Consider the following 25520-nt stretch of genomic DNA (forward strand, 5'->3'; position numbering starts at 1 on the left):
TGGCATCATACATTGTAAAGAATATCAATAAGATTCACTATGATGCCCATTCTGGTTTGACTATTATCTTCTTTTGAAGTCCTGTAATGTCTCCAATGTTTAGGTTTTATTGGTCTTGTTCTGTACTGTTTTGTTTAATTTTATTATACCTGATGATAAAGGCAATTCTTTTTAAGGTAGCAAGAGGCATTATGGTAACCATTGTTGATTACCTTGTATTCTGTTTTTACATCATGTCCATCCTATGTTTTGACTGACTGCTTTGTTTTGTCATATTTGGTTTTATTCTCTTCCAAAAAAAAAGTAATAAGAACTATGGGAGTAATAAAACCCAAAATGTGAAAATGTTGTTGTAAAAAAGTGCTCTAAAGGATACAACTGCAAATGTGTTTAGATGTGTTAAGATAGATGACCATATTACTAAGTTGTTGTTGGATCACTGAACACAACTGTTTGCAGTCTCACTGTTTGAATGTCCACTTTGTATGCTTTAATCTTGTAACTTGAACAACTATTTCTAAGATGACAATATGTAATCTATTAACTAGTGATTTCTTACTGTTTTTTAAATTCTGTGTTACTTGTACCCTTATACTGTTTTGTTTTTTTTTCTTTTCTCCTTTAAATAAAATTTTAAAAAAAGAATATACAATGGTCCAAAGAAGATGGATAAGAAAAGCATGCTATATATAAAATTTAATGGTAATGTCCCTTATTTATGTTTTCCAACTATATCCAATCATAGTTTTGGAAGAGGTAGCAATCACTGTGTAGTAAATGAATGAAGTATTCATGATCTTCCATTTGGATGCCAAGTTTTTTCATTTATTCAATTGCAAAGATATTTACTGAGAGCTTCCTATGTGCCCAGAACTTTCAAGATGCTGATTAAACACCATTGAACAAAATTTTCCACTTTCATTAGTTTTATACGGCAGCTAGGAAGGCATAGTTCAAAACAACATTCAGAGGCATATGATATCCACTTATCATTTTGGATTATTAGCAGATGGAGACAATAAGAATTCCACTAAAGAGTCAGTAGATCATGATTGCATAGGATGATGTTTTATGTAATAATTTAGAAATTATCATGAGAAAATGATCTGATTTATGATCAGAAATCAGTATCTAGGGTGTCTGGTTCCCTTCCCAGATACTTTAGGCCTGTTATCTGTGTTGCCTTCTTTCAAGCTTCAAATAAGTGTTTTTTGTTCAATTTTAATAATGTTAACATTAAAATTACTTTCTTAATGCAAGCTTGTAAATTCCTCAGCTACCAGTAGAGAGTCTTTTGGTTACTATGGTGATGATTGCCTCTATGGTACTCCCAAGTTAGTTAATAGCTTTCTTTTGTTGAAGGCAATAAAGAGATGAAAGAAATAGTTTGTGACTTGTCAAAAAATCAGTTTAGTTTTTTTTTTTTTGGGGGGGGGGCTGGCGCCTAACATGCATAGTTTCTTTTCCAAAGATTAGTCTAAGATTTCACATTACTATTCTTAATAGAACACTGGAGATATGAAGTTACTCACTGGGGAGAGAATAAAAGATAGGATTTCTGCATTTCAATTTCTTTCTCTGGTCATTATAGAGCATAACTGAGCTCCTACAGTTTTCCCACTCCCTTTGCTTTGCTCCTGGAGAGAAAGTGATATTAACATTTCCCCAATACATCCATTTCAAGAACTGGCATAAAAAGCTTAAAATACTTTGAGGATTTGTCCCTTGGTTTCCGTATTGCTAATGGACGAACAGAATTCCTTAAAATAACTGACTTGTGCTGGCCACGCACACCTGTAATCCCAGCTCTGTAGGACACTGAGGTGGAAGATTTATAAATTGCACATCAGCCTGAAAAATTCAGAAAGATTCTCTTTCAAAATAAAACACAAAAGGGTACGGGATATAGCTTAGTGATAGAGTGCTTGCCTAGCATGTGAGGGCTCTGGGTTTAATCCTCTGTAGTATAAGAAACAAGCAAACAAAAGCATTTTAAACCATAGTGAACAATGCGTGCACATGTGAGTGTCTAGCATGATTTCTAAAACTTTTAAATGAATTTCTGTTCTTTATAGCTTTGTTAAGGTACAATTGACTAACAAAATAGTTAAAGTGTAGTTGATATATACATCAATGTGAGACAGTTATCAAAGTGAAGGTAATTAATATATCCATGACCTAATCCACTTACAATATTTTGTTGGAAATGAGAGCACGCAAAATTTATTCTATTAGCAAATTACAAATGTAGAATACAGTGTTGTTAGCTATAGTCACCATGCTGTATATCTGCTGTCCCGCACAACTCATCCTGCACAACTGAAGCTTTGTTTTTTTTTAACAACTTGGCTCTGTTTCTCTCTTCCTCACCTTGTAGCATCAGTCTAACATCTGCTTTTGTAGGCTAGTCAGACTGTCTTAGATTCCACATGAAATTGAAGGAACAAATGAAAACTTGGAGAAATTAGAGGGATGTTTTAAAATCATTTGCTAGCCAAACTAAGAAAATCTGCTGTTTCCCATTTTATTTCTTCCACTGTTTGCAAACCAAGATATTGTCAAGGCTGTAAGAGAAAGTGTAGTTAACATGTGACCTTTTTAAACAGAAAAGAGATTTCAGATTAAATAGATAAGAGAGTTAACTAAATTCATATTTAAAATGTGTTTTCTTTTCTTCAGGGATCCAATTATTTTGTTAAACAACTGAAAGCTAGATTTGTGGTTTCATTCCAGCCTATAACATGCTTGTGACTGGTGATGCACTGTAAAAATGAAATCTCACATTTTATCCAGATCCAGAACAGCACTAGCTGCTGAAATAATTACCAGTATTTCAGTGGCTTAACTGAGAAGTTTAATTCTTGTTGGATGTGCAGTCCAGTGTAGGAATTCTTTGGTGAAAGGGAGCTTTCTCCATGAGGTCACTCAGAAGGTTTAGACCCATTCACCTGGGGCCTCCAGCATGCCCATGAGGTTCACAGGAGGGCACAAATCGCCCCTTAACTATCCTGCCAGACATGGCATGTATCACTTCTACCAATGCCACTGCAAAGTTCTCACAACTCCCAGTACAGTGCCAAGCAATGCAGTGCCTGGCTTGGAGACCCTTCTCAGCAGCAGCGTGATACTATGGAAGAGCCACTCTGAGTTTCCAGAGGGCACTGAATCATCTCTGGCACAACGACACCAGATAGTGATACTCAGAGTCCTGGCATGATTTCTCAGTGTAAAAAGGGAATGCGTTATGAAGTTGGAGTAGTGCACACCCAGCCTTGCAGCCCACTAGACAGACGGCATTTGGGTTCAGTTTTATCATGTGTGAAATACTGATTGATTTGAAGATCAGGAAAGATTACTTTTGTGAACTAATTTTATTATTGTAATTTTTAAAAAAAAATTTAACAAGCATCTACTGAAATCTGAACTATGCCTTACAAAGTAAATTAGAATCCATTTCCCTGCTCATTTCCCACAAAGCCTGCTTCTAATAAGTTGCTCATGGCCTCTGCTTCAAGTTCCGCCTGCTCTGAGTCTCTGATCACCATTTTGGTGACCCACTCACCAGTTACACTATTTCTCCTCTTCCCATCCTAGTGACCTTATGGTCAGAGAAGAGTTCTGGGGAAACAGAAGCTACCTGAGGTATTTCCTGAGCCGGTCTCTTTCACAAGGTGTCCTCACCCTCACCTCATCCTGAGAAGTAGATAAGTCTTCATTTTGCAAAGGAGAAAAATTAAGTAGTTAAGCAGCATCTGCAGACTGTCATACAGTCATCATTGACACAAATTTGATGCAAGCTCAGTTCTGATGGGGCCACAAACCCCAGCTCCTTCCACTATAAGCCTCTGTCCTATCAGAGGGACTGGGGCGGGGAGGGGGGGGTTGATGGACTTTGTCTACCTTTCTGCATAAAGGACCCAGGGCCTGGATATTTCCAAAAGGATATGCTATACTTTCTCCCTAAAAGCTCAAAATAAAAATTATGAGAACATGTAATATGGGGGCTAAGGTCACATCTTGATAATCCCTCCTAAAACTTCATCTGTTTTTGGTTACTGTCTTTGGAGTAGTCACTTTTAGGGTCTTAATTCTTATTAGTATATGTTTGATATACACAGTAGCTTTTGGGAGCCATCAAGAAATTATGTCTTTTTATGTTTATGGTATTTTTGGTGCAAAAAGTATGGATATTAAATATTACTAAGAATGGTCAAGGGCATTATTTTTGTCAATGACTTCCTGAATAATACTGAGTAGTAAAAGAGGAAATCTGGTAAATTATCTTTGGATAATAATGTTGGCATTATTATGATTGATTTTTGGATAGTCAATATTTCTTTTACAAACTTCCATGTAGATCTGCAGTACAATAATTTATTACTGTCATTTGGGCTAAAAATTCAAAATGCAATGTATTTTTATTTGTGGATTATTAAAGTGACTGTCACTTCTTCTATTTCAAACCCTCTTGGAAAACAAATTATCAATGGCTTTTGATTAATCAGTTTATCTAATAAGAAGATCTACTGTTATCGTCCACACAATTTGACAGCCATATTTCATTCCCTTCGATAGATGACTTTTAAGGTGTTATAAATATTAAAAGATTGATGATGTGAAAATTCTTACTAATAATTAATGAATCTAATTACAATTTTTTAAATTACAGAAATGTTGATATGATTTACCTGAGAATAACACTAAAGGATTAAAGTCTCAAAATTCCTTTGCTTCATGAAACCTTCAAAGGCGCTGTGAACGCTTTGCCTGCTGGATTACTGCTCCCCAGCCCAGGATACTGCCAGACATATGGTAGCCATGGAGAAATAGCTTGTTGAATGACTGAGTGGTTTCCTAAAAAGCAGTATTGTGAAACTCTCATTATTAAGCTATTTCATGCAGGCTTCTTGTACCTTGAGCTGTGATACTTACAAGAAAATTGTTATTTTTTTCTTAATTATATCTCAGTAAAGCCAAATACTTACACAAGTAAGCATCCAGCATGTTATAAAGTAATTTCTCCTTCCCCAGGGTTGTGGCAAATACTCTGACCCCTGCTTGAGGAGTCATTAAAGCAGCTGTCACCTCCAGCTCTCTGTGGAGACTGCCCAGGGTGCCTTTGCTCAGGACACCACCAGGGCCAAAACCTCTTTGAACTCTGGAGATCAAATGTGGTCACATTTTGTGCACACTGGAGTTCTTTAGGAGGGAGAGGGACAAGCCATGTGGGGATGACTGTGCTCACTCGTAGCAGGTGGCCACATGGCCAGAACCAAGCCCATCATTCCAGCACAGCTGAATGCTCAGAGCTCTTCAGGTCTAGTAAGAGTCCCAGTTTCTTCTCTTGGCCTGGGATTCAGCTCATGCCCCAGTCTCTTGCTTTAGTCTTTCTATCCATTATTCTTCAATATTACCCCTCCCAAGGAGACCAGAGCCAGTCTGCCTAGGACAGTCTGCCCTTTGCCTGCTGTGTAGATAGAGGTCATTCTTAGTAGGATCTCTTTTCACTTTTAAATACTCACCCAATTTGGATGGCAAATTATAAGGATCATCTGCTCTATTGAATGCATATTAAACATGACTCTTAGGAATCTTATTTAGCCAACTACCCTCCATTTTTAAAATTTAAGGGACAACATAATTATTTACTTAAATTTCTCTTCTTTTTTCCCCACCGCACTGGTATAGATGGTCTCTACTGGGCAGGGGGGCTTTGTGCTTTAATTATACCTCTATCCTCTATTTTATTCTTGGCACCAAGATCACTCAAACTTAACTACTTGGTGAGATACTTTAAAGAGTTTGTGTAGTTCTAAAAATCATATTCTCACCTGACATTTAGACATTTGCGACTGGTGTTTAGTAACATGCCATTCTGCGAGGGTTAACTCGTAATCAACGGTGATAGATTCACTAGGCTGATAATTTTAAATGGATTCGTAAAGAAGGGAAATAATGATTGCTGCAAATACTCTTCTTTCACAACTCAGTACCACATCGTCTATTTCTGCCCCATCTATCTATTCATCTATCATTATCACCTAATTATCTTTCTTCCTTAAGTTAGACAGACTTCTATAAAACCAAAAAACCCACAATGCTGGTTCTCAGTATTTGCGCTGCCCAAGGTAGGCTTCCTTTGTGATTATATGAATTTTCATCAAATTGTCCTGAACCTCATTATTAAATAACTTCAAAGCTGCATTTAGTTTGATTCTCTTATTGAATAAATTTATACTGAGAACTATTTAAAAATCACTGGCTCTTAGGCATATTTTCCTCAAGCACCGTTTTCCTGTTACTGACAAATGTTCACTGAAGCTGACTCTTTTTTCACAGCTCTTCATAAGTCTTAATCAAGAAGCTAGTATTTGTGACATATTCCTGAAAGCAAAAGAGGGAGCTATTATAATCAGTGGTGCAGCAGAGCTCGTCCTGCTTCTCTTGTAAGAGGACAGTTACAAAAAATAGTAAATGCACAGCTATAGAGTAGTAAACTTATAGACACAGCAAGGTAAAAATGAAATAGTGGCCTCTGCCTATGCTCCTGCTGCTTGTCACGTAAGCACCCTGCTAAATTCCATCAGCCTTGACTGTCTGGGTCTAGCTGCTTTTCTTTTTCTAATGCATTGGGTCGATTTGACTATGTCCAGCTTATATTTTCCTTTGTTAAAAGAGTATGTACTGTTTCCAGCTTACTTCAAGGTCATTTTACGGACAAAATGGCCCAATCAAAGGCACCCTAAACTTTGCTTGTACTGCTCAAACCTCCCTCCTTGTCCCCAGGATGTTCCTACATTATGGTAAACAATTCTTTTTAAGTAAATCTATTTAGAATCAGCTTGCCTGTGAAAATATGTGACAACTCAATTCTTGTCACTAATCATGTAATAATCTGCCATCTACCTTGTATGTCCTGTTGCAAACTGTATTTAAACTCAATGCTAGCTCAGCGACATAAGCACCTGCCTGATAAGCATGAGGTCATGAGTTTGATCCCCAGTACAAAAAAAAAAAAAAGCTGACCTCTAAGATGACTCATGGCTGATGATCTGGACTCTGTTATGGTCCCCCAACCCGCTGCATTAAAATAAGATCAATAAAATTTCCTTCTGTATTCCTTGGTGTAAAGAGTTGTCCATTCAGTTTGATACTGGTTTTTCTGCAATACTCTTTCCCCAGACCAAATCCTCAACTCGGGATACAAAAACATTTGGGTAGCTTGACAGGTGTAAATCAAATAGAAGCACATAAGAAGATGAGAAAACTCACCTCTACAATTTTTCCAATTATAAACTTTTTTTCAATTGTTTTTTCTTTGTCCAGCCATTTCTGGATATATTTCATTGAGCCACCATCTAATGTTACCATACTCTACAAATGCACAAAGAAATAAGTTAGAATTAGCAATACAGTGCATTGTAACTTACACAGAACTAGACTTCTACCATTTAATTTATATTTCAATATCTTGTTCTTTGAAATTCTCACTTTGGTTTGGGCCATAACTTGAGACCATTAAACTAGAAGTCTCAAGAGATAGCCAATTAATGTCTTCTCTTAGGAAAACAATTCCAAATCTAACAGTACTTAATTGTTCCTTTCTATGTGAATCTATACAGTGACAAACAAGGTCAGAGGAAAAAAAGCTAAAAACAATTTGAATTTTGTAGCCATGTTAAATCATCAGAAATGACTGAGCAAAAGAATTGAGTTTAGAGATGTACAGATGTTTTTTAAAAAATCCAAAATGACTTGGTAACAAGTGTAACAAATTACACTGAGAATAACAAGCCTAATTACCTTCTCGTTTTTCTTGATTATTGAACACCAGTAATATTTAGTTCTGACCTTAACTTTCTGGTTGTCTGCAGTGGTTTCATCAAATTTTTCTCCCAGATTGAAGGAGATAGCTGTGGTCTTGATACTTTCTGTTCGGATGGTTATTGTGTCCCCCTCTGCACTTGTAACGACCTTTTCCTCTACGGATCCTGTTGACTCCCTAGGTGCAGAATTTGTTCCTGTAAGAGAAAACAACACTCACTTTATTCAGATAAGCTAGCCAGCCTTTTGGAAAGCAGTTTGCAAATAACAGAAATTTGTGAAAGATTTGGATAATATACAGTAATTTCTCTGTGAACTACCAATCACAACGTATAGTAATAGTCTCGTCTGACATTTTGAAATGCCAAATTTACTTTCTGAGAAAATTGTGCCTTGTATAAAATGCACATTTGCATGATGTCTTCCAAGTAATAAAGTGCTTGCACTTTCCCTCGTGGAATGTTACAGAAACAGGCAATATTTGGTTTAAAACCTGCCTCTGTTGTTCAGGTTTGGGATTTTTCAAACTTGACCCCTAACAGTCTAGGTCTCACTCAAATCACTGAACAGAGAAACAGAGAAGCAAAGCAGTGCAGAGAAGCAGTGTTGGCCGTGTGAATCGGAAAAGATGAAATTCTGAAAATCTGGCTCCAACTTTGCCCTCTGCTAGCTGGACACGTTATACACCTTCTCTGTCCTTCAGTTGTCTGAACAGTAAAATGTGGATAACTAATCAGGCATAGTAGCACACATGTGTAAAATCCCAGCGCTCTGTGAAGCTGGAGGATTGAAACTTTGAGCCCACTCATGGCAATTTAGCAACTTAGTGAGACTCTCTCTCTCAAGATAAGATATAGCTCAGTGCAGAGGCGCTGAGTTTGGCCCCCAGTCCTACCAAAAATAAAATGTGAATAACTAGTACTCAGGTGTGCTGGAAGATTAGATGAAAGGATTTACCATGGTGCTAACACAAGGTAGGTTCTTAGTTGGTATTTTTTTGTGCCTTGCCTAATATATCTTCAGTGGAAACAGCTGTTATTCTAGCTATAGGCCCTTAGTTGTTTACACACTTTCAATTTTTAATTTAAAACAAATGATTTTATAAATCATTAAAGAGATAAGGAAAACTTGTATTATTCTCTGAGAAAATTAATTAATCATGATGCAAAAGAGGGCTAAATATTACATTTATATGTACATTGACTTCTTATCATAGGAAATCAGACATTGTTTCATTGTTTCATTGGCTAGAGTTAGTTAATATACTAGTAGCTTTAAGCCTCCATCGATCATTCCAGGCTGGTTTAAAAAGTGAGAATTGTATGGCTTAATTTAATGTGAAAAATGTTATGTAATTGCTATTCTTCTAGCAGTGGTAAAAGTAATTGTCACTTTTACAGAATCAATTCATTACAACTGAAGTTTGATCAGTTAACTTGAGTTAAAGTTAAAGGATAATGTTTCTATTCCTAAAAAACATTCAACAGTAAGATATTCAAGGAGTAAACATATTCTGTTTTTCTCATAAAGATTAAGTTCTTCGAAATAATGTTTAAAAATATCTCTTACATAAATGAGAACTCTAAAAATTAACTACTGTGGCTTTTTAAAGTTATAATTTAAAGCAAATTTAATAGTTAAATTTCATTATGCTCAAATTTAATAGTTAAATTTAATAGTTAAATTTAATTATGCTCAGAGGTTATGAATCAAATTTAATAGTTAAATTTAATTATGCTCAGAGATTATGTTCAAACTTGAAGCTAAAAAAAGCTATTCAGTGAAATTCTCAAGCTAAAGAGGAACTCTATCTAGAGATTAGCATGATGAATTTTCAAGAATAATGGGCTTAAAGACATGAATTATAGTTAGAGAGGCTTTGGAAAACTATTATTTCAAAAAGACACAATTATTGCACATAGTGAGAAAAAGCAAAAGTATTAATCGTAAGAAATGGAATCACATATTATCTTAGTCTCATATGAATATATCCCAGGATCGCAAAAAAGAAAGCAAAATTAATTATGAAAATTAATTAATTAAGTACAAATCCCACCACATTACAAAATGCTTCTCCAGTGTCCAAATCTTGTAGTGGACTTCCTCATCTAGTCTTTTTTGTGATCCTCAAAGTTTTCACTGGAGATTAGTTTCTAGGTTCCCAAGAAGGGCTCCACCATCCTGGATAACTAGCTGAGATGTAGCCCTCACAAATGAAAACCAAAGAGAAGTGGACCTCACAGTACCACCAGAGGCTCGATTTAAAAAGTGACCTTATCGCGTGTTGTTTGTGATGTAGCCAATAGACAGCAGCATGACTAGGACGCTAGGCACCAGCAGTTGACTCATTTTATTTACCTCCAAATTAAGGGACAGAAAATTGACATCTCAAGTTTCATTCAGGTCAGTGATTACAGTGTCTTGCAAAGAAATTTACACCCAAGAGTTTCTTGGTAAGTGTTATGTGGAATGGAGACAATTTTAAATAGAGATTGGCCTTTTGAACAATAAACGCTGGGTTGCCCTGAAGGAACAACCTGATGAATGTCTGATGAATACCTGACTGGAATGTTTTCTCAGCCATGCAAAGACATCCTTGCCTGGTCCACCTCAGCTGTTTTTTGTTTGGTCAAGTCTTGGTACCAGACCATTCTCTTCACTAAAATAACATCTTCTCCTCCCTTCAGAGTTGATGGATTGATATTAGTTAATGTAACTGAAATGCTTGTAGTTGCTGGGAGTTATATGTAGGCTATAATTATTATTATCACTATTGTTAATTAAGGGTAATTGAGGACTGGAAAGAAAGGTGACAATTATTATTCAGTAATGCTTCACTATTTAAACCTTAAAAGGGAGGTAGGGCTAATGCCTAGAAAATTCCTTTTTCAGGCTTACAAAGTAGTTTTAAATGACACCATTTGAAATTGTGAAGGTGAGGGCTAGAGATTTAGCTCACAGGCATAAGTACCTTCCTGGCAAGCATAAAGTCATGAGTTTGATCCCCAGTACAAAAAAAGAAAAGAAATTGTGAAGGTGAATTTTTGAAAGTTTTAGTCATAAAAAATCATATTTGAGACCCACAGGACCTTGCCAGGCCTGTGAGAGTGTGGATAAGCCCTCTCCCCAACCTGGAGGAACTGCCAAGTGATAGAGTAGGACCCCAACTGGAGCACACACCATGGACAGTAACAATATGAGCAAAGGGTTGGTTCACATCAATATTCCTAGGTTAGTCAGCCAAGGAACAATTCAGGATTCATCCAACCGACCCTGCAGGAGGAATTAGGTGACTGGTCCCTACGCTACCTATGGGACCTGGAAACTAGGTGACTATTACCCACAAAGTAGGACACTAAGATGCAACCAGCACAAGTACAAGTGACATCTACCTAGGAGACTTTGGAAGACACAGTTGACATTTCTGCAAAGATAGCAAGTCAAGTAAAAAAATCCATGAGGTTCTAGAGGAAATCAGATCAGAAGCAAACTCTCAGGTACAAAAAAATGACAACCTTAATGGAGGAAGTGCTCAGCTTATCTAAAGAATACATACATAAAAACATAGGAGCACAGGAAAATGAAAACTTTGCATGAACAATATAGGAAAGAAATACAAAGCATGAAAAAGATTCAAAGAGAGCCAAGATATTTAAAATTCCATTGAAAGCTGTCAAAACCACTTGAACAAAACTGAATACATATTCCTCTCAACTGCACATGGGATGTTCTCTAAAATAGACCATGTAATATGCCATAGAACATGTTTAGTTGAATGCAAAGAAATTAAGATTATTCCTTGCATGTTATCTGACCAACATGTAGTGAAATTGGAAATTCATGACAAAACAAATCACAAAAACCTCATAAACATGTGGAAATTAAATAACACCTTCTTAAACAACCAGTGGGTCACAGATGAAATTGAAGAAGTTGAACAATATCTGCAATCAAATGAAAATGCAATTGCAACATACTGGAACCTGTGGGACACCATGAAAGCAGACCTAAGAAGGAAATTTATAGCAGTGAATTCTCACATCAGGAAAACAGAACAAGCACAAATAAAAAACCTAATGATACACTTCAAACTTCTAGAAAAAGAATAACAGTGCAAACCAGAAGTTCATAGAAGGAAAGGAATTATAAAAATCAGAACAGAATTTAACACAATTAAAACTAAGAAAACAATGCAAAGATTTAATGAATTGAAGAGTTGGTTCTTTAAAAGAATAAACCAAATTAATAAACTCCTAGCCAATCTTATCAAAAAAGGAAAGAAAAAACTCAAATTCATGCAGTAAAGAATGAAAAGGGTGAAATAATTACAGATCCTGCGGAAATTCAGAAGCTCCTCAGTATTTACTTTGACAATCTTTATTCACACAGGAAAGCACAGAAGAATTGGACAGTCTTAGAAATGTATGAATTACCAAAGCTGAATCAAGAAAATTTAAAACTTTTGACTAACCCAATATCAATTAATGAAGTTGAAAACATAATTAAAAATTTACCAGCAAAGAAAATCCTATGTCAGAAGCAAGGAGAACCAGGAAGGAAGTCACCCCACCCCATGAGCCAGCTGGCACATGGGCCAGAAGACAAGAAGACCCCCCTCCCCCAACTCCAGAAGCAACCCACTGATTTGGAGGAACACAGGTTGAGATTAGAGCAACTGAAGTAAAGAAACAACCTAATGCTTGCATTGTTTGATTGACTTTTCAAGCCTAAATAGTCTGAGCAACCATTTAGAGGATAGCAATGTGTAATGTAGTAACTACAGTAGATTCCCTACTGTCTTATACTTGAAATCCAATATTGGGTCCTCACTGTTTTTGATTTGTTTTATTTTCCTCTTTTATTCCTTTTAAAATAAAAGAAAGAAAGAAGAAAGCTCAGGACCTGATGGATTCATAACTGAATTCTACAAGAAAAATAGAGAAGATTTAACACCAATACTCCTTAAACTCTTTAATGAAATTGAAATGGAAGCCATTTTGCCTAACTCCTTCCTGGAAGCAAGTATTACTCTGATTCCAAAACTAGAGACAACACAACCAAAAAATAACTACAAACCAATCTCCCTAGTGAACACAGATGGAAACAATCCTCCATGAAATACTAGCAAGCAGACTGCAGCAAGTTATCAAGAAGATTATACATACCAGGCATGGTGGTACATGCCTATAACCCTAGCACTCTGAAGTCTGAGATAGGAGGGTTGTTGCGAGTTTGAGGCCACCCTGGGCTACAGTGTGAGCTCAAGGTCAGCCTGAATTGCCTAGTGAGACCCTGTCACAAAAAAATTAAAAATAGAAGAAGAAGAAGAAGAAGAAGAAGAAGAAGAAGAAGAAGAAGAAGAAGAGGAGGAGGAGGAGGAGGAGGAGGAGGAGGAGGAGGAGGAGGAGGAGGAGGAGGAGGAGGAGGAAGAGGAGGAGGAGGAAGATTATACACCATGACCAAGTGAGATTCATCCCAGGAATACAAGGATGATTCAGCATATGCAGATCAATAAATTGTAATACATAATATCAATAGAAGCAATGACAAAAATCACATGATGATCTCAATAGATGCAGAAAAATTTTTGACAGAAGTCCAACACTCATCAATGATAAAAGCCCTAAAAAACATTGGAATAGAGGTTTTCTACCACCATCTGATAAAAGCTAACAGTTAACATCACACTAAATGGACAAAAATTGACATCTTTTACTCTAAAATCAGGAAAAAAACAAGGATGATCATTATCACCACTCCTATTCAATATAGTTCTGGAAATGTTAGCCAGAGCAATTAGACAAGAGAGAGAAATAACAAGAATAAGAATACAAGAGGAAAAGTTAAATTATCATTATTTACAGATGACATGATACTCTACATAGAAGACTCCATAAACTTCACAAGAAGTCTATTAGAGTTAGTAAGCAAATACAGAAGCCTAACTGGATATAAAATCAACACTTAAAAATTAGCAGCATTCCTATACACAAACAACAAACTCACTGAAACATAAGTTTGTCATCAAGTACTAAGCTAAAGTTAAAACGGATCAAAGAACTAAATATTAAAAAAGAAACACTAAATCTACTGGAAAACAAGATAGATAGAAATCTTGAAGACATAGAGGGTAGGCAGAGAGTTTATGAACAAAACCCAAACTAAACAAGAAGTACTTCAAAGAATCAACAACTAGTAAGTCACCTTATTAAAAATCTTTTGCATATCAAAAGAAATCACCAACAAAGTGAATAGAAAACCCATAGAATGGGAAAACAAATTCAATTACTCTCCTCAAAGGACTTTTTTTTTTTTTTTTTGTCTTTTCCCTTTTTTTCGGTACCGGGGATCGAACTCACGACTGCCTGCTTGCAAGGCAGGTGCTTATGCCGCTAAGCTAAATCCCCAGCCCCATCCTCAAAGGACTTCTAACTATAACATACAAAGAATTGAAAACGTTCAGGCCCCCAAATTCAAAGACCAGACCCATTGCAAAAATGGGCATCTGAGATGAAAACACATTTCTCAGGTGAAGAAATACAAATAGCAAACAAACACATGAAAAAATATTTAATAACATTGGTCATTTGAGAAATGCAAATGAGAGCAACACCAAGATTACATCTCACTCCAGAAAGAACGGCTATCATCAAGAAATCAACCAATAACAAGTGCTGGTGGGGCTGTGGGGAAAAAGGAACCCTTCTCCACTGTAGGTGGGAATATAGACTGGTATAACCACTGTGGAAAATCAGTGTGGAGATTCCTCAAAAAACTAAGATTGGAAGTGTCTTTTGATCCAGAAATTCCACTTGTAGATATTTTCTCAGGAGAATTAAAAATATTATATCATAAAGATGTATGTGTACCCATGTTTATAGCAGCACAATTTGTAATAGCAAATTCTTGGCGACAACTCAAATCCCCATCAACCAAGGAACAGATAAAAAAAAAAAAAAGATGTGGTTTTTTTATACAATGGAGTACTACCCAGCTATAAAAAGCATGAACTTGAGGCTTTTATAGGTAAATGGCTGCAACTTGAGACCATACTTGTAAGTGAAATAAATCAATCTTGCATGTGTAAACATCGTATTGTCTCTCTAATATAAAAAGCTGAAACAGTAAATAAAATCCAAGATTTTAAATAGCTATTGTGAAATAAAATGGGAAGAAATTTCTCAAAAGGAAAGGACAATTGGGATGGGGAAACAAAGAAAAAATGGAAAAGATTCCATACAAGAAATATAATTTTACTACTAATCTCTATTGGTTCATCAAAAAGAATGTTTTGTGCTTTCATTGTTTGATCATTTTTGATGCCCATAGCTTGTAATCTGCACAACTAATTTGAAGATAACAATACAAAATATATTAACCATTGTTATCTCCTATTAATTTGTTTTGAAATTCTGCACCATCATTTTTACTTTTCTCATTTCAAAATAAAAAAATCATATTTGACATCTCCATACTAAAAGAATCACAAATGAAATAAATAAATTAAGTGCCTGTGTAACTACTTCTGAAGTAATCTTCTACAATACAACTAATGAAAGTGAACTTTGCATGTACCAGGCTAAAAAGGATTATATTGTGAAGTATTGTAGATCTATACTCCCGTTTTAAACCCTTAGTTGTTTTGAAATGCTGGAAAGACACACAATCAGAGACAAAGTCAAGAAATTTCACACTTTTTACTGACTGTCAAATATTCCTTCAACCTAAGGAGATGTCTATTTAAACCATCTCTGTATGAGCAAAGCAAATAAGAGGTTACTATTTTGGAAACACAAAGTAGTTAGTAAACATCATATTGAATTTCTTTTGAACAAAACATAAAGAAAGACTTTATAACTCCATGTCCCTATAGATTGAAAAGTCACTAAGGTATCTGGAGATCAAAATAAGGTACAAAAAAGATCCTACTAGAATCAATTTCATAGAACAGACTCCTGCTAAAATAAGTGCATGAGCAAGTGAAGGTGCGTTCAGCGGTGATGTTAGGAGGGAAAACAAGTTACTAGAGCTTCTTTACTGATTCTGCATGTCTGTGTTCTCTCTGTTTGAAAAGCAACAAACTTGCATCACGATGCATGTTAACCAGGAGCACTGTGACAAAGGTCTCCCTTTTGTATAACTGTCCTTGTCGCTCTGATCCTCCTGCCATGGATTGATTTAGAAGCCATCTCGTGGTTTACTTTGGAACTCCATTGGCCCATGTGACAAAAGCAAAAACCAATTTCTGGCTTCTCCACCCTAGGAAGGGAGTCTGAGTAAGAGATGAGTCTCTTTTCTGTCTGGGCACATTTGTTTCTTCTATGATACTGACTCTAATTCATGTATTGGGATGCCAACTCAAGGAAGGAGCCAGAATCTAAAAGGCAGAGGAGAAAGGTGGGAGGGACCAAGGGCTTCTTTCTTTCAAGAAGCACTATTATATGAGTTCACACATTATTTAAATTCTTCATGTCTGAGTTATTGTCACTTGCAGTCTATGCCTTCATAATTAATGTGTCTTTGTGAAAAGCCCCAGCAGAGGGTTTGTGTGAAATTTCACAGCTACCAGTCACGTGTGTCACATGTAGCTGTCCACGTGAGCAGCAACTACCCAGCTTGCCAGACTCACCTGTAACACCTCCTCCTCTGAGAAGCCTGCTCTGGGCTAGTGGATCCCCATTATGTCTTGCAGTTGTACCACCCTCACTGAAGTATACTGGAGAACGTGGATCACAGTATTATAACCAGCTGTCTCATGACAGAAAGCTGTCTTGAGAGCGGTTCTTGGAGCATATCAAGCAATAGCAATTATCTCTCACTGAGCTCTATATTACTGGCAGTGCTAGCCACATAGTAAATGCTAGATGAATATTTTATAAATGAATGATGAAAGATCTAAGCAGTATTTATTATCCTCCTCATTAGTGTTCCTTATCTCTTTAGCAGTGATTAAGTCAGGGTTGGACACAATCTCCTTTCTTGGCCTTGACCTCAATAGGTCTTTCATTCTGGCTGTTAGTCCATATTGAGAGTTCTACTTGTTTATGTGAAGAAAGGAAATTCATATTTGTCCACAGCTCTGGCCTTTATGTAGTAATGTGACACACAGACTAGGTACTCAGGGCTGACACAGTGGAATATGCTTGTAATCCCAGAACTCTGGAAGGCTAACGAAGGAGGATCATAAGTTGAAACCCAACATAAGCAAGTTGGTAAAATTGTACCTCACAATGAAATGCAGGACAAATATATCTCAGTATAAAGACTGTGGATTCAACCCCTGCCATACAAACACACACAGTACTCAGAAAAGTAATGGTTTTGGACTAACTTTTTAGAACATTCTAAATTTATTTTTTATTGGTATATGACTTCAGTACACAATGATTATATTCCTCAAGGGGAGTTGGTACATCCACATAACACATCTTAATCGTTTTTTCATCCTCTTTCTACCTCTCTTTCTCCTCTCTTCATCTCTTGGTCCCCTTCCCTTTTACAAAATTCAGTCTCCCTACTTTTTATTATCTACCTTCACTTTGCTCTATTTGTATTTTGGGTTTTTCATGTAAGAGAGGCTGTGCAATATTTAAACCTGTGTGTCTGATTTATTCACTTAACGCTACCTATCAATTACCATTTTCCTAAAAATGACTCATTTATAATTTTTTATGGCAGAGAAGTACTTCACTGTGTATAAATCCCACATTTTCTTTATCTGTTCATCTTTATCTGTCACACACAGGCCACCTCCAAGATACGTTACGAGTTGTGCTGTCATAAACGTGAGTTTGCATATATCACTGTAATATGATGGGTAGCTATTTTTTAAATTTCTTAAGACAAAATCACAAACAATGATATCAACTACAACATATGCTTTATTTTTTAATTTTTGGTTAATCCATACTAATTGTAGCTATTAATGTGGTTCTTTGTGATATTTCAATACTTGCATACAGCATACACTGATGAAATCCAACCTCCCTTTATCCTCCTCCACCTCCCCAACTTCTAGTAAATCACTCTTGTACATCCAGAGAGAATTTTCTTGCCTTTTCTTAAACTTGCACATGCAGTCTTCTTTCTGTGTCTGGCTTATTTCACTTAACCTAATATCTTCCTGCAGTCTACACTGTAAGAGTTTTGTCTAATTATGAAATCTAAGCATGTGACTGAGAAGTTTTAAACCATGTAACCAAATCCTAGTAATATATAGAGGTGCATTGTGATTTCCACAAATGGCAGGAAAAACACATATGCTCACATACACTACCTGAAAAGCAATATTATCACTTTTTGTATGCTTCTTATATTGAGAGTCCAAAGAGATTTTATCTGAATAAAAAGTTAAGGTAGTAAAAACAAATTGATTGTTTGTTAGAGTTTTTTGGGACAGAGTCAACCAGTAGTTCAACCTGACCTCAAACTCACTATGCAGCCCTCACTATGGAACTTCTGCGAATCCTCCTATCTTAACCTCCCGAATGCTAGGATTGCAAATGTGTCCCACCACACCTGGCAAGAAAAATAAATTTTTGGAAACTACTACTACAATAAGGCTTGAATTCTTATTCATGAACAAGTCTGTCACCACTGTTCTGGGAAAAAATATTTTGGAATTATTTGCCCTGAATTCTGCAGATATTTTGGAGACAGCCTTTCACTATAGTTGGTAGTGATTTGTGCCCTAAACACTCATGCACTGAAACTTGATCCTCAGTGTGGCTGTGATGAGGAGCTGGAATCTTCCAGGGGAGGCCACTAGAAGGTGATTAGATTAGTGCAGGACACAGCCCACAGAAGGGATTGATGGAGCCCTGGTTAAAAGCCACAAATGAGTAAGATGCCCCTCTCCTGCTTTCGAGTTTCCAGTCTGTTTGTGTGATTGCTCCTTACACACTCGCCTCAGTAGTACAAATCACCATGAAGTTCTCACTAGAGAGCAAATCCATGAGGCTGCTTACACTTGGGATTTAAACCTCCAAAACTGTAAGCTGTGAAACTGTGAATACACTTTTTTGTTTATAAAGTACTCAGTCTCAAATATTTTGTTACAGCAATGGAAAACTGACTAAAACACCTGGTTTGCCATTATTTGGGGGCTAGAATTTATGTAGAGATTTTTTTCTACAACACATATTGTACATACTGGTATTTTGGAATGTTCTCACACAAAGTAGGTAAGACATGTGAGCATTTGGATCTGAAGGCTGTAGAATATTTTCCTGTGTTTAAAACTGGTTTACACCCTGAACGATAGTTTGTTGGTGGTAAATATGTAAAAGAGGCACTAAATGTTCTGTCACAATACATACTTACCTCCTACTTAGGAAAATCAAAAACTCCGTGGATGTTACTTTTTTTATGTTGCATTATTATGAGAGATCTTACTACTGCTATCAGAAGCAAAACAATAATGCAGATTTTCTATTTTTTCACTCATTAGTATATAATTATTCTATTCAATAAATATATAATTACACCACCTTCTAAATCTAAAAAGTTTTATTTAACCAACACGATCATATTCAATACAATCCAAGTTGGGGGAAAATTGCCTGCTACTTAGGGGGAAAACAATAATTATCGTTTTGAACAATACATCCAAAAAATGTTGTAGAGTTTGTTGCAAACTTCAGTCCAGGTTTGTGTCCTTTGGCTTATGCTTTCTCATAAACCCTGGTAGCAGTGACACCATTCATGACACATACCTAGATGCACAGGCAAGGAGAAGAAGAAGGGGAGGAGAAGGAGGAAATGGAAGAGAAGGATGGGGGAGGGGAAGGATGGGGGAGGGAAAGGATGGGGAGGGGAAGGGTGGGGGCGGGGAAGGATGGGGGAGGGGAAGGCGGGGGAGGGGAAGAAGGGGGAGGGGAAGGTGGGGGGAGGGGAAGGAGGGGGAGGGGAAGGATGGGGGAGGGGAAGGTGGGGGAGGAATGAGGGGAGGGGAGGAAAAAGGGAGGGGAAGAGGAGGAAGGGGACGGGGAGGAAGAAGAAGGAGAAAAAAATTGTTGGTCACCACGGTACTACATCATGTTATATTATGCCATTTCTCAGTCTTGGAAAGAAAATAATATACATAATTGAGGGAGATACAAAGCTCAAATACATGTTTTCCTCTAGGGAACATTTTAATCAATCTGGTAAGCAAATGAGACAAGTAGAAACACAGCACAATTCATTGAACCCTGGGGAGAGGCAAAGAATGCCTAGGCTGGGGGCCAGCAGGTTGGGGCTGAGCTCCACAAAAAGGGGAGAGAGGGTAGATTCATGGTAAAGTGTGCTTAAAAGTGGGAGACCCTTGCTGGTGAAATCCCCAGTGCCAAAAAACAAAGAGCCCCAAAACAAAGACAAACCATGAACAGCAATTGCCAGAATGGAAACGTAGTCCCGGTAAAAGCAACCCTGTGGTTCTATGTAAGGAAGGCGTTACTTTCCTATCTAACTTCTAAGTAGATGTACCCTGCTTAGCTTCAGAGACCCTAAGTTGAGTAAAGCCAATATTCTGAAGCAAAATAATGGCCTTTAGATAACCCAGTGGTAGCACCTAGAAAATACTCACCAGCACCAACTTGTCACCCTCAATTTTTCTTGTTATTGTGGTTGTTTTTCCATCCCATTTCTGCACCTGTACCAGGGCACCCCCATCTAAGGTTATGATGCTCTGCAAACGTGACAAAAAGTGATTACAATTTGTATATGAAGGCAGAAAAAAATGTAAAGTGCAATATGTCTGTCCAAAAGAATACTTTGAGATCATTAGCAATTCTAAATCACAAGAATACATTGCAGCAAATAAGTGAGTCTTGAAAATGAAAGCATACAATGTACATATATTATGATTAGAATATGCAAAAATACTGTAGAAAGTACAGATTATAAATTTAAAATGAGATGGGAGTCTTATAGGTGACATTTTTACTTGCATTCTTATAAACTTTCTCTGGCATTGTTTCATTACTTGATTTCAAATACTCTAAGTATTGCATTACACATAAATTATGTTAATCAAGTTTAAAGCTATAAGAAAAATTTAATTAAAAAATGGGGGAGAGACTACATATCAGAGGCAAAGTGAGTTAGGTGTCAGAGTTCAGGGTCTTTGGCTGATGACAGAGGATTTTCCCCTGTTGTTATGAATCTGTTATTATGATGCAGTTTCTTACAGGAAATAAGAATTTAATTAAACAAAGTGTTCACTTTGCATTGATTCCTTTTTCCTTACCTTGACTTTCCTGTCATCTGCGGTGACTTCATCGAATTCCTGGCCCAGTTTAAAGGAAATCTCAGTATTTTTAAAGGTACTTTCTGATCTAATAGTGAGCACATCTCCATTTATACTGATGATCAGGCTGGGTTTGGCCATGCCAGCCACTTTCCTGGTGGCAAAGCCCACTCCTAGATTTAGGAAAAGAAAACAAAAAAGTCAGGCTTACATTTCCTTTCAAGTCTTTGTCAAAGTCAGAGCGATGTGTGTATGCTCATCTCTGAGCACATGTAGTAATAGAAAAAAGATACCAGTAGCTTCCTTCAGGCCTCATTTAAGAGGTTCTGTGGATAACCACACCATGAAACCATCTAAGGAAAACTGGTATGCACTATGTACTATGTAAGGTTATTCTTTAAACTTCCCCTTCCTTTCCTCCATGTAACTCTTCAGGAGACTATTGCTTATTTTCCAGAAGAATATGTACAGAGATTGTCTTTTAGTATATAGATAGTTTTTCCACTACCAGTTTCTCTAGGAACCACTAGAGGCAAACTTGACTATTTCATTGCTTCTTAGATATTAAAATGGGTCTACTTTCATACCAGCCTGAACGCGCCCGATCTCATCTGATCTCTGAAGCTAAGCAGGGTCAGGCCTGGTTAGTACTTGGATGGGAGACATTAGAAGTTATTTAAAGTTAGAAGCAGAATTTAGGGACTAATACAGTCATTCAGTTAAAGTCTTGTCTATTTTCATGTACAAAGATCACATTTCATAATAGTTACTGCCAAATGTAGATTTTTGAGCTTTTTTCCTAAATTACTGCACCATGAAATAAAGATTTTGATTTCTTCCAAAAGAAAAAATGTTTTCTACATTTATACCATATTAGAATGAGGACAGCATTCTCGATAAATTACAGGAAATATTAAAGAGGACTGAGGTATCAATTGTGAAAATTTCAAAATTTAAGAAATTGATGTCTCCTACAATGTCTCCAATGGTTTGGTTTTGTCGGTTTTGTTCTTTACTGTTTTGTTCAATTGTATTATAACTAATGATATAGGCAATTCTATTAGAGATAGCGGGAGGCATTATGGTAACCACTGTTGATCACCTTGTATTATGTTTTTACATTATCTATTATGTCCACCCTTTTGACTTGACCGATTCTGTTCTGTTATGTCACATTTGGTTTTACTCTCTTCCAAAAAAGCAATAAGAACCGTGGGAGCAATGAAACCCAAAATGTGTAATAGTCATTGTACAAAAGAGAGGAAAAGAAAGTGCTCTAAACTGTATAACTGCATGTATATTTAAGTGTATAAGATAGAAAATGATATCACAGAATTTTATTGGATCATTGAACAGAACTGTTTGCAGTATCATTGTTGGAATGTCCACTCTATAAGCTTTAATTTTGTGACTTGAACAATTATTTCTAAGATGGCAATATGTAATCCATTAACTAGTGATTTCCTATTGTTCATTTTTTTTCTGTAAATCTGTATAACTTGTACCCTTTCACTGTTTTTTTTCTCTTTTCTCCTTAAATAAAATTAAAAAAAAAAAAAGAAATTGATGTCTCACTAGAATAGTTTGAAAACAATATTTTGGTTCCCAATCATCTAAGCCGTGACCTCCTGACATCGTACAAGAGGAACATATTTTCTAGTGTAAGGTGTGGGCACAATTTACAACCACTGCACGTGTTACACAAAATTTACACCAGCTGTAGATACACTGGATTTTGTTGACATACATAGATCCAGGCTGTTTGACTAAAGGTGGCTAATGGTTAAAAATGGGGAAGAGCTGAGAGAGAAATTGCAAAAAGAGCAACGCTATGGCTCTAATTTAGCTTTCGGTTTGAAAAGTGACTAGAGTAGGAAGATAATACATCACTTCGTATAGTCCTGGCTCTGTTCTATACAACAGGATATATCTGCAGCAGATGAGTGTAGACAGTGGATGCAACATGAAGTCGGATTCCAGCACAGCTGAGTTTGGGGACAAGTGTACTCTACTTTCTTAATTGACTGCCCACTCACCCTTTCTTAGAGCAGCCAATTGCATTCAGGAGGCATTATATGACTTTTAATTATAAGTCTCTGTTAATTAAATCTCACATTTCTCTAGCAGTATGTATTAATTGGTGTATGGAATCACAATGAGTTGATTACTCTGAAAATTTATATCTTTCTCATGATGAAATTCTTGATTTCCTTCTAAATTAAAAAGCAGTAGTTACAGATAAAATTTTAAAATGCCATATAATTCAGAGGAATCATTCTGAGATTGAGGAGACCAAATCCTAAACTCTAACAACATACTGTGTAAAATTCTCCCCAGTTTCTAATCTTGAATCTGAGTTTGTCATTATGAGGGCTGGGAAAGAAAGTACTTTCAAATTAGAAGTTAAAGTCTCTCTACCTTCATTGCTTTAGTGTTATGATTATTTGGCACTCACAATGATACACTAACCACATTAACAGTCTAAAATATTACAAGCCTCTATTACAAAAAAAGGTAACACGTCACATACATAAAATTCTCCTTACATATTTCATATTTAACATTGCTCCTCTATCAGTACATCTTTGACTAAAAATCACATAGGAAGATAGAAGTACTTAAGCCCTTAAGGAACATAGTGTCTGACATTAAGATTTTGTTTGCTATAGAACCACCACACATTTTAATGGATTGATATTAGGACTAGTAAAAAAATCCTGGTAACATGCATTTACCAAAAAACCAGCATGAGAAATACAGAGGCTTCCGTTTTTGCATGCTACAAATAAAAATGCTTTTATTTCCAAATTATTGTATATTTTATATGCAAAAGGGGATGACAAGGAAGCAGGGTGAAAAAGCCAAGTAAACCAATTAAAGTAAAATCTTGCAGTTAAAGTAAAATCTTGTCATTGTGTAGGTCATAAAAATTCATGTAGACCCTTTTCACTACTGGTTCACCTTTAGGAAGCATTAGTTGTAGTTTTAGTTTAGAAAATTTCCAGAAATAGATTCTCACCTGCATCTTCGGCTGCCTCTGTATAGAAAACAGCACTGTCATTTCTGGCCAATGCTTCCAGTGTGAAAATCCAGCTATAAGCCTTTTCCTCCCAGAGAAAAACTTACAAAACCAGTCATCCCACAACACATTTCCTTACCCACTTCTTTCATGTAATCATCGAAGTTTTCACTGGAGGCGAGTTTCCAGGTACCTACAAACGCGTCACACATTCTGCGAGCTTGCTAGGATTATTCTTTCAGGTGAGAAAGAGGCTGCAGTTTCAGAGGTGCTGTAACCCTCCTGAATCCAGATAACCCTCTTTTAAAGACACTCAGAACATGTGATCATAGGAGTAACCAATTGAGAAAGCTACCAGATCATTTCCTTCATTACCAGCCTCTGTATTTGTCTTCTGAGTCATGTTTTTAATAGAAATTTCTCAACTTTGGCTCTCCCTGGCAAATGGTCATTGGACTTGGAGTACAAATTATTTTTAACCACGAACAGAGTATTTTAAACATTCCTGATGTGACTACTTAATGGTCAGTGGCTTGAACTTCCTCCTATTCTTTCTATACATATGTAGCCACTGTAAAGTAGGACAGTTATCTTGGGGTGAGCTTTGACCCTTATGGCTTGAGCACTTATTTTACTAATATTGTAATTGTGTAGTTCATTTGAATAGAGAAACATAAAAACTACTTTGGAGATCCTTAGATAACTGCAAAGAATTCTTAAGTAGCTGTCTCTCGGGACCAGTACTGTTTCAGGAATTACTTGGCAATTAAAATAAAATACATAGTGCATTTTAAAGTGCCTCAGATTTCTAATTTAAAATTTGGAATGTTTAATATAAATAAATAATCTCATTCAATTCACCTACCAGTAATCTAAACTGCAGATTTAATTAAAATATTGATTTAACCTCACCTCATCCATCTTTATATATAGAATAAAATACATACATATTTTGAAGTTAATATTATAATATACAATATATATTGAAAAATTCTCAACTATTTTTTAGAAAGTAAAACTATTTTTTAAAATAGTAAAACTATTTTTTAAATAGTTAAGATGTTTTAAGTGAAATACATTATTACAATTAACCTGTTTCTTTTTTACTTCCGCAGTGTGGCTACTAGAAATTTTTAGATTACTTATATGATTCACATTTTTGTTTCTCTTGTAAAAAACTATTTGACACTAATGTTCTTTTGTTTATTCAATACATGTATCAGGTATTATGCTAGTCCCTGGAGACTCAATAGTGAGCAAGCCGCACTTGCTTGTTCTCAGGGAGCTTACATTCTAATACTGGAGAAGGTGATATTCAAAGAGCCAAATCAATAAATCAGTTGCAGGTAGTGCCATGTTTGGGGGCAAACAGAACATAAGGTCACATGGTATAAGGACTGCTGTGAAAGTTGGCCACACTGGACGAGGTAGTTCAGGAATGTCCGTCTG

At 36.3% G+C, this 25520-nt stretch overlaps 2 protein-coding genes across 2 annotated transcripts; both read right to left on the reverse strand.

Annotated features, from left to right (window-relative positions):
- Positions 1-4743: 4743 nt before the first annotated feature.
- LOC100724164 (fatty acid-binding protein 9) lies at positions 4744-10004 on the reverse strand. The gene is given in 5 exon segments (XM_005008543.1): positions 4744-4854; positions 5832-5918; positions 7273-7374; positions 7852-8026; positions 9937-10004. Coding segments are annotated over 5 exon segments (543 nt in total).
- Positions 10005-19314: 9310 nt separating this feature from the next.
- Positions 19315-24384, reverse strand: LOC100732353 (fatty acid-binding protein, adipocyte). The gene is made up of 4 exons (XM_003480039.5): positions 24211-24384; positions 21053-21225; positions 20390-20491; positions 19315-19538 (listed from the first exon to the last, which is right to left on the reverse strand). The coding sequence occupies exons 1-4, from the start codon at positions 24281-24283 to the stop codon at positions 19488-19490; spliced, it is 399 nt and encodes a 132-aa protein (XP_003480087.3). The 5' UTR covers positions 24284-24384; the 3' UTR covers positions 19315-19487.
- Positions 24385-25520: the final 1136 nt, after the last annotated feature.

This window comes from Cavia porcellus, unplaced genomic scaffold (assembly GCF_034190915.1).
Source record: "Cavia porcellus strain 051 isolate PalLab524CR breed Dunkin Hartley unplaced genomic scaffold, mCavPor4.1 scaffold_10, whole genome shotgun sequence".
Classification (NCBI taxonomy): Eukaryota; Metazoa; Chordata; class Mammalia; order Rodentia; family Caviidae; genus Cavia; species Cavia porcellus.